We start from the raw sequence: 15,037 nt of genomic DNA on the forward strand, positions 1-15,037 counted from the left end.
TCTTCCAGAAGAACTCCTTGGCAAGCCAAGAACCGCTGGTATCTACCTTGATGTCCTCGATATCCACTGTTGAATATCCATCAGTCACCCCGCGATGTTATCGTGCACCGCCTTATGTTTTTCGCCAGGTAAGCTCACCGAAGAGCCGCCGGCAAACCTCCGGGTCATGTTCGCTATACCATTAGCTCAGTGCCTCTGGTAAAGAGAATGACCGGTATTCCTGGATACTTGGGAGCATCTTCATGAATACTGAGCCCCCACTTACGAAGATCTCTGATGGGTTATCGCCTGAAGTTTCGTGTCTCGATCCACCCACGTAGTTCGGTATCCGTATGCTCGGAGTCGGCATATCTGAGTCCGATCCATGATTGGAGCGGGCGATATCCTTGAGTCTTGGCCGATGGAAGTAGACAAGTGTAGGTGATCGTGACGGTCCGTCGGCTGGGCGCTACCATGCCAAGAGCAAAATGGTAAGATGCCAAGTACACCCGAGTACAATCAGGTAGTTTTCCCGCTCCGAACGACGGGTCCATCAACCCAACCATCACCGACGGCATAGATACTGTGATATTCTGCTGTCATCATTTACAAGGTGCCAAGACAGTATCGCGGAATATATAAACTTTCAACGTTAGTGTACTAAGTCTCTGCTTTTTATTTTTTACAACGCCGCACAGGCCTATAGCTTCAGTCGCTACTTTCGCCTTTTGCAAGTCTCTCAAACGACTGCGTTTGATCAATCCGTCCTCTGAAAACTGTTTCTTTCTCTACTGGGTCCTCCGATGACGCCCATCTTCTCTTCGTCAGTACTGCGCCTTTCGCCTCTTTCAGCCTCTTCGCTCTCTTGCAATACCTGGTTGTTTGGGTTTGGTTCTACAACCTGACCGTGATTACCACCCACCGACTCCATAGTGAACGGACTCGCAGTCGGCGCATCAAGAATTCCCAACTCCTCCTGCGTAAAGAAGTTGGGCATTAAGAATGTTCGCATCGGGATATATAACAAGATAAAGACGGGGAAACCAATGGCGGCAATAGTTTGAGTGATCGCGAACGTGGCACCAAAGCCGATGAGTTCGAGGCCAACGAAAGCCCAGATCACCCATCGGCGCTTGATCTGTTTCAACGGGTCGGATCGTGATGTAAGGTGCTTGTCCTTCGCGAGAAAGACGAGCTTCGCCGTAATGCCATTTGCTTCCAGTGCCTGAATTCCCATAACGAAGAACAAGCCTGCTAATACAGCTTGCGGGATAAGATGCAGAACAATGAGAAGAGGTCCGCTCATGGTACCTAGCGTCAGAAGTCCTTGCGCAAGGTTCGATACTCGCTGCTCTACCACGTGGTCGACAACACGCTTGGCATGTCCTTTGTTCTCTTCGTCATCCGAGTCGGACACAGTGCGTGTGACGCAAAGCGACGTGGTATGGAATGGCGCCTGCGGGATGAGGCCGTTAGGGAACGGGATGCCTAGTAGCCCGGCAACTCCAGTTGTTATGCCCAAGAGAAAGATATCCCAGTGAAAGCCTGCCGGTTTGCGTAGCGGAAATTCCGTGCCTTGCGCAATTAAACTGGAAACGTTATGGTCAAACCAGAAAAGAATGGTCAACAGTATGGCGAACGGAATAGCGAGAAAGACATCACCAACGCTTATGTCCCAAAAGTGTATGAACCATCCGCGATCCGTGGTTGGAAAGAAGGCTTTCGACGTAGGTAGCTTGAGCAATTCAATGCCAGCCATCTTGCCAATGTGCACGAAACCAGTGAAGAAGATGACTGTGAGTGGGGTGCCATAGTCTTCGACAAACTTTCGAACGTGCCGCTGAAGCAGCGATGATTGCCCAACGATACCACAAATGTACGCGACCGCGGTGACCAGCAAAGCAATCACGATTGAGAGATATGCCGACGCGTCATTGACAGCCCATTGCCTCGTCAAGACCTGTATCCCCTTTTGCAGATATATGAATGCGACGTAGAAGCCGAAGATGTCGCAGGAAAAGCGCGTGACGTATCGTAAGCCGTTACAGGAATTCGTGAATGCGAGGATCCAATGAAAGACCAAAGACCATATGCCAATCCAGCACATAAATGCGAAATAGTTGGTTCCCCGTGGGGTAATGATATCGTATACGGTGTAGTTGAAGACGGTGATTGGTCCTGTGACTCCCACGATGACCAGCGGCTGCGCTGCTGCGAGTGAGAAAACGACAGAGGCTAGCGCTGAGGCAAGAAGAACCTCATTAACACCAAAACTCTCATTCGTCTTTTCAAACATGTCCAGCGAGAAAGCGAGCGCGGGGAGGATGTTCGCAAAGTACATGTAGACTGTCGCAGGCACCACACGATAGTCCCACGCGTCTTTCCAGTCGCTCCAATAGAACGGTGCTCGTCGCCGCACATCGTTTATCATGCCACTGAAAAGGCGTGTCTTCCACCAAGCAATCTTGCTTGAGGCTACAGTTCCGCGTGATTGGCGCGTGTTCTCCCGATGGAGATGGTGGTTCGACGTGGCATGGCGCTTCGAAGGGCGAAGCATACGCGACTTCCACGACCTGTTCGCGTAATTCGAAGACATTGGTTCGTCCATGGCGAGGCCGTGGTCCTGGGTGGGTACGCTACGGGTATTTTGCTGCAGGCGGAATTACAACGGAGATGTCGTCATGACCGGACAATCTCTGCAGATATGGGCGTTTTCCTGGCGATTGAAGCACGAAGATCAAAGGTCGTCCCAGGGAGTATGTATTTCTGCGAGGCCATGCGAACAGACCAAGAGATTTGCCGCCATGACAGAAGGTCGGCGAGCTTGTATATGTATGGTAAGTGGAGGAAATCATCTTCACACCGCCGTCACCGGCTTTGCGGCGGCAATAATCTTAGCGCGGACAGGCTTGGCAGGTGCCTGATGTCACCAACACTACAATCTAAGCATGCACCGGCTCTGCATAGCCGATACGACCCTTTCATCTCAACAGCTGACTTCGATCGGAAAGTGACTACGAATCGTACATCTCCATCTCGTTTTTCGGTGTTCTCGCCTGAACGCCTTGTTGGCACCGATTGGTCAAGCCGTATCAGCTCCGAGGACGCGGAGGTCTCTCATCGACACCATGATACGGCGTATACGGTGCGACCAAGAGCACGCGCTGGTTGACCAACGACAGTTATTATCGCGCTCGATATCGCCACCGTCAAGCCTCGTAATTCTCTCCAATGCTACATTACTTTGCAAGGACTACTCCAAACGCCTCAATCATGTAATCATCCTACACCGAACTACAGTCGAATAGGCCTTCAGGCTCCAATCATCTCACAAATCCACACCTTATACCAATCCTTACGGAGTCCACTTCGACGCTTAGGCTGATACGCAGCAGTCAGCGTGGCAGCAAGACTGCAATCTAAGCATTCCTTTTCGATGATGAATTCTGTCTCTGTACTGGCCACCAAGAACCACTGTTGCAGAAGGCTGGCCTTAAAGACTGCTACCTCCACCTCTCCGGTTTGACACCGAATCAAGTTTTTGCTTTGTACTTTTTCAACAGCGTTGCTAGCGGTAGTCGTAGGGTCGTTGAAACTGGATTGCAATGCTCGAATCTAGTCTTCCAGATAGATGATCGAATCGCGGATGCAGACATGATCCGATATACCCTACCATCCTTCTGGGACGGATCCTTGAGCTCGAATCGAACCTTTAGCACTGTCGCTGTCTCGCGTACGACTACGTAAATGTCATGGGAATTCAGACACTATGGCAATCTAGATGCGACGGCAATGTCTAATGCTTGCTCTAAGTATCTAGAACTATAACTATTTTCTTTTCTATATGTTTAATGAGCGTATAAAGTTTATTTTCTGTTGACTTCCACAAGCTACTCGGAAGCACAAAGTTAACACCTCTGTAAGAATGCGCTAGAGGTGACGTGATAGATCACCCCACTGTCTCTATATCCTCGCTATTCTCCCTTCATCTGCCGTATCTATCGATTTATCCAACTATCAGTCTAGTGAGTTGCTCGACATGACCCTGCACCTTAACTTGTCGACCATTCCAGTATCCAGACCCTTCTCCGTAAGACTCTGAGATGGTTGTAAACGTATCTCGCTGCTCAGGCAATACTGGCGAGATCTCTGCCTCGCGCACCCATTTCTTAAAAGTGAATGTGGCGTTCTTAGCTGGGAGATCTAAGACAAAGTGGTTGAAATAGCGTCTTCCAGACTCGGTACTTGTAATATCCGAAGCTATGCTGTTCGATCCAACAGGAACGTTCTCGTGAAGACCATTAGGGTGCCAAATCGATGCGAAAGCGATTTCAGAGGTTCCCGTCGCATAATCTGGTTCCATACTCCAGGAGATTAGCACCTCGCCAGTCTCGAGATAAAGCCAGAGGATATAATAGCCCTGACCAACAAAGAAGTCGCCCCACTGTCGTTCGAATAGAGCATAGGACTCCTTAAAGTCAATCTCTTCAACCTGCCCATCTACAGAGATTGTTCCGTTGATACGAGTCGTAGGGTTGGACTTTCACAGATGTCAGCATTCCTCTTCGTTCACTCATCCACTCGACGTACCCAGTACCAAGACCATCCTGGAATAGCTGAAGAATAGTCGGCGATTTCACCCGTGCTGTTTGTCACATTAACCGTCCGAGCAGAGAATTCTGAAGTCCTGCTGAACAGCTGAATACCTCCATTGCCACCGTAGTAGAAGTTATCACCTGTTGGGTACATATTCATGTCGAGTTTGATACCAGATAATTCCATGTTGAACGCTGTTCCTGTCCAGCCGTCTCCACCTTGAGGAGCTCTTATAGATTGATTGGCTGCACGCCAATCTAGGACATTGGCTGCAGAGCCGGGCTGCAAGAGAGAAGACCCGCGTCCGGTTCTGTCTTGCAGATCGTTGAAGGAGAGGAAAGCACCGAGCTGGTCAGATCCGATCATACCAGAGTTGGTGGTAAGATGGTACTTGTTTCCGTTCGTTGTCGTCACCCAGACAAGCAGAAAGATACTGCCGTATAACATGAGTAGCCGTTCATGAATATAGCATGCAAGAGCGGGGGTAGATATCGCTTACTTGTTGATGTTGGTCGGCCTGTCAGTCGTGTACGAAAGGGTCTTGCGCACATCGTATCGATTGAACTTGGTCTTGAGAGTTGTTAGCAATGCGTCTTTTTGTATTTCGAGAATAAAGAGGCAACATACACCATCATTCTCGATAGTTGTAGGTGGATAATCTGGTGGAGCCCAAGGGTAAGGTTCCGATAGGGCCAAAGAGATTGGCAGAGAACAAAGCGTCAGGAGAGTCCAGTATATCATGTCTTTCGGTGATGTTTAGTTGTATCTGCTGTATGACTGATAGACTTCGACCCCGTTCATGGTCTGTCTTTTATAGACCACTCTGTAGAGTAACACCGGATCGAAGCGGAAATATTGTGGCTGCTCACTGTCAAAGCAGGCTTGGCAATGCGCGTCTATGTCGCAAAAAGAGTGCAGAGGATATCTTGGAAGGGTCGGGATGATGCAGTTACCAAAAGCTTGTTCGTCTCTTCCAGCGAGTCAGGCCTACTTACGTGTGCAAACAGTACTCGGAGGGTCGGAAATGTTACCAAGATCCCAAATCGCGACTCAGTTTTGTTTCACAAACCAATTACACAGCCTTGCGATTCCGGTGTAATGTGCCATGGGTCGCAGCGGCCGTATAGACCGTATAGACCGTATAGACCGTATCGACCGTGTTCACTCCTGACTTCCTCCGTATATTCTACATTGCCGAAGTTTTTTCTTGTGCACTAACAGGAATTGCGTGCTGGATTTCGTCCGTAGTCTCCCAAGTTATTCAGACCTGTGACAATTTGCGAAAATACACGTACGTCTGTTTCACATGTAGCCACAGAAAATTGCACTCTAATTGAATCCAAGTTAAGCTCAAATCTTTACCCAGGTGGTCATCGTGGTGGCACGCATACGACATATGCACAATATAGCACAAAGCAAACCAATATCGAATAGAAAACATTGAAGGCCGATATGTTTCTCGTATATATTCTTAAGCCACCAGAAGGGGAATTTAACGCTCTCAATTCGTCTTTGCTTGGATTAAAGTTATTGTTGTGAACTGATGTGTGCCATGATTTTTGCAGACCCTTCGTCATGGTCGACCGGACAATCTGTACGATTATCATCGAAACAAACAACCTGCCCCCACATCTTCAGAAGCGCTTCTGGCGTAGCATGAGATCCTAGTGGAAATTGGAAGCCGCCAGACCGTTGCCAAACGGTCTTGCAAGCTCCAGTTTCATTGATCTCATACACCTGAGCGCAATTCTTGCTGTGGCTGCCATTGGTATCGCAGCTAAGGATCCTCGTGATGCAAGCCAAGATATCACCGTTCGTGTGCGGGCTTCTGACGGCATTCGGGATAACTACACCAACTCTGATGTTGTTCTCAGCACCCTCACAAGCAAGACTGCGTGAAAGTCCTAATAGCGCCCACCTAGCCATAGTGTGTGACAGCTGATCCAATCTTGGTAACACATCACTAGGATGCGTGATGGTAACAATTTTGCCACTCTTCTGCGCATGAAAGTGTGGCCATAGAACCTTCGCAATGTCTTTTAGGCATTGGACATGTTTTAAAGCAGAGTTCAAGTTTGTATCCGCCATTGGATCAGAACCTGGAACAGAACCTAGATCATCTGAGAGAGTGGCGTCATTGATGAGGATGTCAACGCAGCCGTAAGCGTCTAGAGCAGCTTTGACGATGCTTTTTCCGTCCAAAAGGCTGCTCTGAACTCCTATAGCACAGCCACCGAGTCGTTCAATCTCTCTCACGACAGGGATCGGATCGAACAGATCATGAACAACAACTTTGACGCCAAGAGAAGCATAGTAAAGACAGCATTGGCGACCGGTTCTGCTGTCATGTCAGTGGAATCTTCTTGACTAGTCATAAAGATTTGAGTACCCACCTTGTAGCTCCATTGACAACGATTGCGACCTTCCCCTGCAGGTTGACTTGGTCGGTCTTTGACCCAAACGGTCGCACTCCAATGGAAGGTGAATCAGTTCTCGCAACGTTGTTCACTGCGGGTCGGATTTGTGCAAAATGGCCGCCACCCGCCTCAAACAAAGCGCCTGTGACCTCTACGTTGGTCGAGTGCACAAGTACAGCGACCAGAGGCACAATGAGATCCATTTGGAGAGCTTCTAACAGGTTTGGTGGCAGAAAAGGTTCAAGCATCTTGCTTGCCGCAAGAGGAGCGATGGTGTTGACAAGTATGTTGTGCTTGAAACCCTCGTTCGCGAGCGTCTGTGACATGCCAATCTGGGCAGCTTTTGTAGCTAATGTTCATTGTTAGTTATGAAGAGTCTTTGAGTGGCTTTTCAGAGGACTTACCGGCATAGCCGGCCTGATGAGGTATACCAAAGAGGCCCGCAATCGAAGAGGTATTGATGATTCGACCGTATCTCTGCCTGATCATATGGGGCCAGACCGCTCTAGCACACTCGAATACAAGTTAGTGGATGTAGATACGCACTCATAGGGAGCGAAGAATACCTTGAATGATCCATTGAGATTAACGTTCATAACCGCTTCCCAATCTGCCTGGGTCGTTGACTCAAGGCTTCCAACTCTTACAATACCCGCATTATTGATCAAAACATCGACTCGATCGAACGCTCGGAGCGTAGCATCTATGATGTTGTGACCATCTTCGACGCTATCGTAGTTGGCAAGCGCTTTGCCACCGAGCTTTCTGATCTCGTCAACAACCACGTCTGCAGCCTATGGATTCAACCCTGAGTCAGCCACTATTCGATGTCCAGGATAGAACTAACTAAGCTTTTGGGTTGATATACCTTCTCGCATCTCCCAGAAGGTGTCGTGAGCACACCAACGTCGTTGACAATCACGGTAGCGCCCCGTGAAGCGAAAAAATGGGCGTATGCTCGCCCTAAGCCATTTCCTGCTCCTGTGATTACAATTACCTGAGCATCGTAACGCAGTTCTTGTAAAGTTGTTGTATTGTCCATGTTCTGCAACTTGCCGGATGTCGGACGGGATAGTGAATGCAATGTTTTAGTCTTGAATAAAGAGCATGTGCTGCCTGCAGTGCCTCTTATTTAAGAACATCTTCTTATATAAGAAGAGCAAGGTTTATCCAGGTAGCTACTCCTCAACCTTACTACGATTCGTGACATGTAGCGATGACAAGGGATGAGTCTATCAGAATTAGGATATCTCGCATCTGAGACTACGAATGTCGTGCACGAGTGGAGTTGGCCCGCCTCATCGTGACGAAGAATGACTCATTCCTTGGCGTTTGACAGAAGCACCGAGATTGTTCCGACTAGGATGCCAATGGAGATGGTTTGGAAATTTAGACATGTCAAGCGTAAATCTTTCAGAGGCATACGTGTCAAGCGCAGATAGTTGACAAATTCTAGTTTCATTAAGGGCGGTTCTTATCTCGACCAAAGTCAAGCTAAGCCTAGACAACGGACTTAGGGACAATCAAGACATTAGCGATTTTGTATCCCTAATTCAAGGTGGCACAAGCCTTAGCGTAATATAAGACACGCTTAATTAGAAAATAAAACCGCTAGTGCCTTGATTGTTCCTAAATCTGCTAGACAAAACTAGCAAGAGCCGCTCTCTCTTCGCCTTCGTCCCGTTCCCCTCTTACGACCACACTATGTCTTCTAACAATATAGGAGTGAGATGTGACTCCAGTAACGATCCCCATGGTATTGAATACCGACGGGGTATGCCAGCTGCGTAGCTTGTTTCGCACTTCCTCTGTCCCAATACCCAATTGTACCAGTATCTCCATGACCGCTGCGTACAGGATATTGATATTTCCATCCTCTATCTTCACTGCAATGCCGATTCCGCCGGTGGACATACCTAGTCGTTTTGTATACTCTGACTCCCTAATACCTATTCCGTAACACCCATCAGCGCCCAACTTGCCAATCAACAAATCTCCGTACGCGCTCATCAACTCCGTGCAGAATCTTCCCTCGCCAGCGACCATCTCAGGGTGTGTATACATGGCCTCAAAGACACGTTTCATATACCGCGTCCGAGAATCCTGCGCGTTGCCGACAGCATCCGCAAAACGCGCATATAGGGTCGCCATTCCGGTTAATGGCATTGCCGGGGCTGGCAGATTGCAGCCATCGACGGCCCACTCAATATCATTCGTATTCAACCCTGAGATCTCCTCAACTACTTCTTTTACCGCCCTTTGCATCGGATGCCCGGGAAGATGATAGTCAGCAAATCCTGCACCTAGTGCTTTCGCTCCGCCTAGCATTCCTGCATGTTTGCCTGAACAGTTGTTGCACACCGCTCCGGGCGTAAAGCCACGTTTGATCCAGTTGTTGTTCACAGCTTCGCTTAGTGCTGGGTGCCCCCCACAGCGCATGTCGGCTTCTCTTGCACCAACGGCAGCTAAGATATCTGAAGCCTGTGATATGTGTCGCGCCTCTGAGCTGTGGGATGCACTCATGAGGGCAATTTCAGCAGCAGAGAAACTGAAGGTTTCAACACAGGATTCGAGCACGGCGACGGTCTGGGCGGGCTTGCATGTCGAGCGGAGCAACGTTGGTCGGTAGGGATTTCCGACTGAGTACAACAGGGAGCCGGAAGAGTGTACTATGGCTGCGTGAACGAGGTGCGTGGACTCGATAACATTGCCGCGAACTGTCCGGACATGGTCGCACATGATGGTGTAAGGTCGGACGCAATGGTGAAAACGAATGGCCTTGTGAGTAGAAGTGCCTGGAAGTGCTTAGTGTACATATATAGTTCGATCTCCACCATGACTTGTTAGAAGGTTCTAGGGCTCTATTTCATAAGCACAAACATAATAAGCTCCGTCTTTCCCCGTTGTTACTAATACTACAGTAAAGAGCTTCGGAAAAGTCAGGGCGTAGAGGCGGCAAGTGGAGGCATTGACGCTATAACAGGCGAAATAAGGCTCTGTGCGGTCGGCTATCTCACCGGTACGTTCGATTGGACAGACGCGATTGAACCAGTGAGTTCTTCCTTGTTTGCTTCTTTGACGATCTCCATTGCGTGTGACGCATTCTATTTCTAGAGAACATTGTTAGTTTCTGTCCACATCTATCCGCCCCATTTCCTAACTTAACCATTTTTCTCTTCCTAACAACCTGTTCTTTTCATTATGGCTACATCTACTCAGATTCTGTTGAGCCCACAAACAGCAGGTGTTTTCCACACCTCAGGGCTAAGCCCCGCTTCTGCGCAAGCAGTCAGCGAGGTTCTACAGCACGACATGGAGAACCATCATATCTATCTGAACAACATCGAGTTCCACAGTGAGTGGGAAAACTTGTGATATGCCGGTGACCGTATGGGACTGACATGAGCAGATCACATTGTCCATTTTATGCTCACCGTCTGGGCGTTGGGGGCCTCGCCCGAAACAATTCGCGCCCAATATCACCGCGAACACATACGTCAGCGACAAGCGATGCAGAGCCAGCCGGAAAAGGTTCAAGCATTCAAGAATAAACAAGTCATGCTCGAACACATGTACCGAGAGGAAAACTATGCAAGCTTTCTGGTCTTTTTCCAAGGAGAGATTGGAGAAAGGGGAATCAATGCTGTACTGAACGAGTATCTGTTCCAGGGCGATGAGCTTGCCGAATCACTTCTTTCAAGGATGTTCTCCGGTCTTGTTCATCCTATCATTCATCTAGGCTTTGGCATTGAGTTTGACCAGCCAGCTATAGTCGCTCAAGCTCTCGCTCAAGCTTCCGTGCACCAGGACTACCTAGGCCGTGCGTTCTTCTCTCCTGCGGCGAAGAAAGCGGCTACCAGCCAAGCGCCGACAGGATCCGATAGTACCCTCGTCGATATAATGGAGTCCATGGGTGCTGACGATACCATTAGAAACGGCGCGAAATATGGGGACACTGATGTGTTCACTGAGGGGCTTCTCAAAAGAGTACCAAATGAACTCATCGACTATTGTAGTCGTTGGACTGTCGCAGAAGACCAAGTCGACGACAAATACATCGAGATGATCAATACAGCTAGTAAGATGAAACCGTACATGGAAGTGTTGCAGTCCGTATTCGTCTAACTATATTAGTCTACTGGACTGCTACCGCGCAAAACCCCCACAAACAACTCAAATTCGACTTCTTCTTCATTCACGCTGTTAATCTTTGCATCGTTATGAAGTCAATTCTCGATCTCCCAATTCTCTCGGCGGCTAACAGGGCCCGTCTGCTTGAGATGAAAGGTCGAGTCGATCTGCTAATATGGGCTTCTCGCAAAATGCCCACACCTCAGGACACGGATGTCCATACCTACCCTATCCGATTAGGCTGGCCGGAAGTGTTCGAAAGATCATACAATCATCCTACAGACGATGGGCATCTAGCCAAGTTCGTGCGCACACTGGCGTATGCGCAGGAGTTGTGCGTGCCATACGAAGGAGAAGCGAAGCAGAGAGGCCTTAAAGTTACCGGTGATATGTGGCTTAAAATTGGAAATATGGGTAAGACCTACCTTCACTTATCACCGTGCTATCAAGTTATCGTTGACATCTATATTAGCTGTCGATACGGCGGGAAAGAAATTCGAGGACATATGGGTGCGCGGAGCGGGCTTCGACGAGCCGTGGGACAAGTTTGACCGTAGAAACTAGCGAGAAGGATCTTAACATTGTATCATCCCCAGGACAGGATCCTTCCAACAAGGGTGCTCATTAGGGATGATCTTGTTTTAATCACATATTCCTTCGATCGTCTTGTAAATCTTCAGTGAAGTTGGATTCAATCTGAGACTAAATTGTCAACCAAAAAAGTTAGCGTGAATTGAGACTGTAACGTAAAGTCGACCGCACGACTGGGGAGACTTCCACAAGAATGATTGCGGTAACCAAACTTGGCGTGTTCGCGGAAACCCCTATATCCGGGCGCCGAGCGGCTCCTGCACCACCGGCGCTCGGAAGGAAGGATCGGTGTTTATATAAGAGCGAAGCATACTCGTTTTCCTACATCTCAACGTGATACAGCAGCAACTCATCTCCTAATCGACTAAATCCTACATTACTTCCAGCCATGGCAGAGAACACAGATTCCATGCCACTGACAGTGAAACTGAAGCTTTTAGTTTACATACCAATCACGAGTAAGTTTCAGATCCTACAAGTCAGCCCTCGACTGACCATCGAACTACGAAGTCCTTGCTGCTATCAAATACGTCATCACAATGACATTCTCAGCTGGGCCTCGTCGCTCACTCAGACGGACAATTGTAGCAGGACTCAGCCGCGCAAGCGCTCTAATAATAGGCCGCCTCACTTCCAAGTACACTGATACGCAACCCTCTACCGGAGACGCAATCCGAAAATACTGCGAAGCCAACAAGATCGCACTACGCTCTGTCAAAGTCCCGATACTTGGTAGAAACAGCAAAGATATGGGAACAGCACCTCCTCCTCCGCCGCCCGCAATACTACACATGTTGTCAACAACGACCCCGGGGCACCGCGTTGTTCTTTACTTCCACGGCGGCGGCTATACTCAACCAGCGTTCGAGCCCTCGCATATTCCATTCGCTCTCAAGCTGGCAGCGGCTGCTAATGCCTCTACGCTGGGTGTTCTTGAATATGGGCTTGCACCTAAACTACGTTACCCAGGACAACTTGTGCAAGGTATCGAATCGCTCAGATATTTACTAAGCTCTTCGACTGCTGGTGGCGCAGGAATGGCCGCTTCCAGCATTGTTGTCATTGGCGACTCGGCAGGCGCGAATCTCGTTGCAGGTGTTCTTGCTCACATGCACTGTACGAGCCCATATGCCGATCCTCTCAACCTGACGGATAGGATTGGTGCAGCGGTTCTGATAAGTCCCTGGGTCAGTAACGGATTCAATAGCGACAGCTACGTGGCCAACGCTAAGAAGGATACCATCGACGTAAAGGGTATGATAGCAGCGAGGGAGAAATGGAGTCCAAAAACCGAAGAAGTTTGGGCAGATATGTTGGAAGGGAAAATACCAGGCAGTGAGGATCAAGCCAGTTTTTGGACTAATGTTTTCAGCGGTCACGCAAGAGCTGTAGAGAAAGCGGTCGTGACTGTTGGCGAAGATGAGATATTCCTGGACGACATTAGTGCTTTTGCTAAGATGGCTGGAGCGAAGTTAAAATCTTCAGATCTTGGAGAGGATGCAACAGCGACATTGGTCAGATGTCCTGGGGAAACTCACTGCGGGGCGATGCTTGATGCGCTTATAGGGTTGCAGAAGGAGCACTCTATGTTGTCAGAGGTTATGATGTGGCTAGAAGGTTTATAAGACAGGCGTGATACATCGGCGATAATTGATGACTGCTATAGGATGGGCAACATGCGAGCTCCCTACAGCATGCGCGTGAAGTTGAGGACGGATACCTAAAACTGCTTCAGCGAGCGTAGGATGCAGAACACAGAACATGAGACACAGAGCTATACTACATAGAACATTGAGAATTGAGGCGTCGATGAATGATTTGTGCATCACTAGCGACACCGACGATACTAGAACCTCCCTAGAATCGAGGGAGACCATGATACCACAAGTAAGTCGGAAGATTCAAAAGACTTCCACCACCACCCCATCTCCTCCCTCCGCCTCCCACATCCAAACAAAGAAAGGAGTAGAGGTAGATAAGAAGTCTGTGTCGTTATCCAAGCGCGCTGACGTATGTCGAACAAAAGGCACAGAGACCTTGATGTGGCAAAACTCTAGCGGTACCCCTGTATGTGAGTGCTGCTGTGTCAGCGACACGAACAAAGGCCCCCTTCAATCTTCTTGCCATCTTATCACTTAACAAAACTCACACATATACAATCTACTACTCGTAACTTCCCAGATCACACAGCTTTCAAGAACGAATTGAACCCTCCTTGTTTGTATAGGTACCGCATTCTTCTAATATCTTATGTATCTGTGTTTCTCTGAAGCTCTTATCTACAGGTTCCCTCTAGACCCGATTATATTGCTGCTGTCCTACTTGTTGCCCATCTTCCCCCGTGCGAGCGGCGGGAGCGCTTTATATGGCTTCTATCCTCCCATACTACCACTCACAGGCGTATAAGACCTCTGACCCAGACAAGTCGGCGTCGCATTCGTGAACGAACCTTGGTTCGTTGATCTCGAGGCTGGGCAGCCGGCTTGTAGCGTCACTGGTGCTGCTGTCGGCGCGTACTCTTCGTATTATGGCGATGAATTGTTGTTGTAGGTATTGTTGTAAGGGTTTGCGGAGGGTGGGAACTGGTGGCGGTTGTCGACGTGTTCGTCGTAGTGGTCTCGCTGGTCATAGGTTTCTAGGACTTGTCAACCGTAAGGCCCCGGGTCTTGTTGATTGTATTGATACAGTTAGTCTCGCGAGTTGTCGTACGCTTGGGGCTGGCCTGGCGAGCGGTGGCCGTATGGTTGTCTTCATTGCTGCTGCTGCTGCTGCTGCTGGCCGTAGCCTTCACCTACGCCGTAAACGGGCGATTGGTTCTGAGCTGGCGATCTTCTGCGTCACTCGCCCTTCTGTGCATATGGTTGATCGTATCTACTCTGCTTGTTTAACAGGGCTCCTTCGCTTACGAAAGAGTCGTTTTGATAGCCGCTTTAAGGGTAAGAAAGCGCGGGCTGCAGAGCTCGCTGCCGAAAAGGATCTTAAAAAGCAGCAATGCGACGCTGCAACTGCAGAAAGATCTCGCGATAGACCTACTTCTAACAAGCGCAAAGCCTTACGCAGCTCTGCAAAAAAACAAATCCGACAAAGCATCGTTGTGTTGCGGGTGCAGCAAGTCAGGTGGACGCTGCACCTGACGCTCCTCCTCCGCCCACCCAGAGGACGCGTACACGGTTAATACAGCCACGCAAGAATTAGCTGAGTAGCTAGGAAGTTTTGCGTATATCTATATATCAATACACCAAGCAATCTTGCGATAATAGCTTTTGTGGGTGACTACAGCCTCGTTTCTGGAATCGCAGCTTTACGTTGTGGTGGCTCGGATG

General features: G+C 49.0%; 5 protein-coding genes across 5 annotated transcripts; 2 read left to right on the plus strand and 3 right to left on the minus strand.

Annotated features, from left to right (window-relative positions):
* Positions 1–736: 736 nt before the first annotated feature.
* Positions 737–5,316, minus strand: GT037_010061 (anion exchange family protein; the record flags this gene model as incomplete). Its single annotated transcript, XM_038935108.1, has 5 exons — positions 737–2,629; positions 3,995–4,519; positions 4,570–5,008; positions 5,075–5,145; positions 5,203–5,316. The coding sequence occupies 5 exons, from the start codon at positions 5,314–5,316 to the stop codon at positions 737–739; spliced, it is 3,042 nt and encodes a 1,013-aa protein (XP_038782199.1).
* A 786-nt stretch (positions 5,317–6,102) lies between these two features.
* On the minus strand, positions 6,103–8,034 carry GT037_010062 (peroxisomal multifunctional beta-oxidation protein; the record flags this gene model as incomplete). The annotated part of the gene is made up of 5 exons (XM_038935109.1): positions 6,103–6,913; positions 6,969–7,341; positions 7,397–7,505; positions 7,559–7,786; positions 7,861–8,034. 5 exons carry the CDS (start codon positions 8,032–8,034, stop codon positions 6,103–6,105), a joined length of 1,695 nt encoding a protein of 564 aa, XP_038782200.1.
* Positions 8,035–8,630: 596 nt separating this feature from the next.
* GT037_010063 (uncharacterized protein) lies at positions 8,631–9,731 on the minus strand (the record flags this gene model as incomplete). The annotated part of the gene is made up of 1 exon (XM_038935110.1): positions 8,631–9,731. The coding sequence occupies one exon, from the start codon at positions 9,729–9,731 to the stop codon at positions 8,631–8,633; it is 1,101 nt and encodes a 366-aa protein (XP_038782201.1).
* A 462-nt stretch (positions 9,732–10,193) lies between these two features.
* On the plus strand, positions 10,194–11,687 carry GT037_010064 (uncharacterized protein; the record flags this gene model as incomplete). Its single annotated transcript, XM_038935111.1, has 4 exons — positions 10,194–10,347; positions 10,402–11,070; positions 11,127–11,537; positions 11,596–11,687. 4 exons carry the CDS (start codon positions 10,194–10,196, stop codon positions 11,685–11,687), a joined length of 1,326 nt encoding a protein of 441 aa, XP_038782202.1.
* Positions 11,688–12,253: 566 nt separating this feature from the next.
* GT037_010065 (uncharacterized protein) lies at positions 12,254–13,339 on the plus strand (the record flags this gene model as incomplete). The annotated part of the gene is made up of 1 exon (XM_038935112.1): positions 12,254–13,339. The coding sequence occupies one exon, from the start codon at positions 12,254–12,256 to the stop codon at positions 13,337–13,339; it is 1,086 nt and encodes a 361-aa protein (XP_038782203.1).
* Positions 13,340–15,037: the final 1,698 nt, after the last annotated feature.

The sequence above is a fragment of the Alternaria burnsii genome (genome assembly GCF_013036055.1).
Source record: "Alternaria burnsii strain CBS107.38 chromosome Unknown 121, whole genome shotgun sequence".
Lineage (NCBI taxonomy): Eukaryota > Fungi > Ascomycota > Dothideomycetes > Pleosporales > Pleosporaceae > Alternaria > Alternaria burnsii.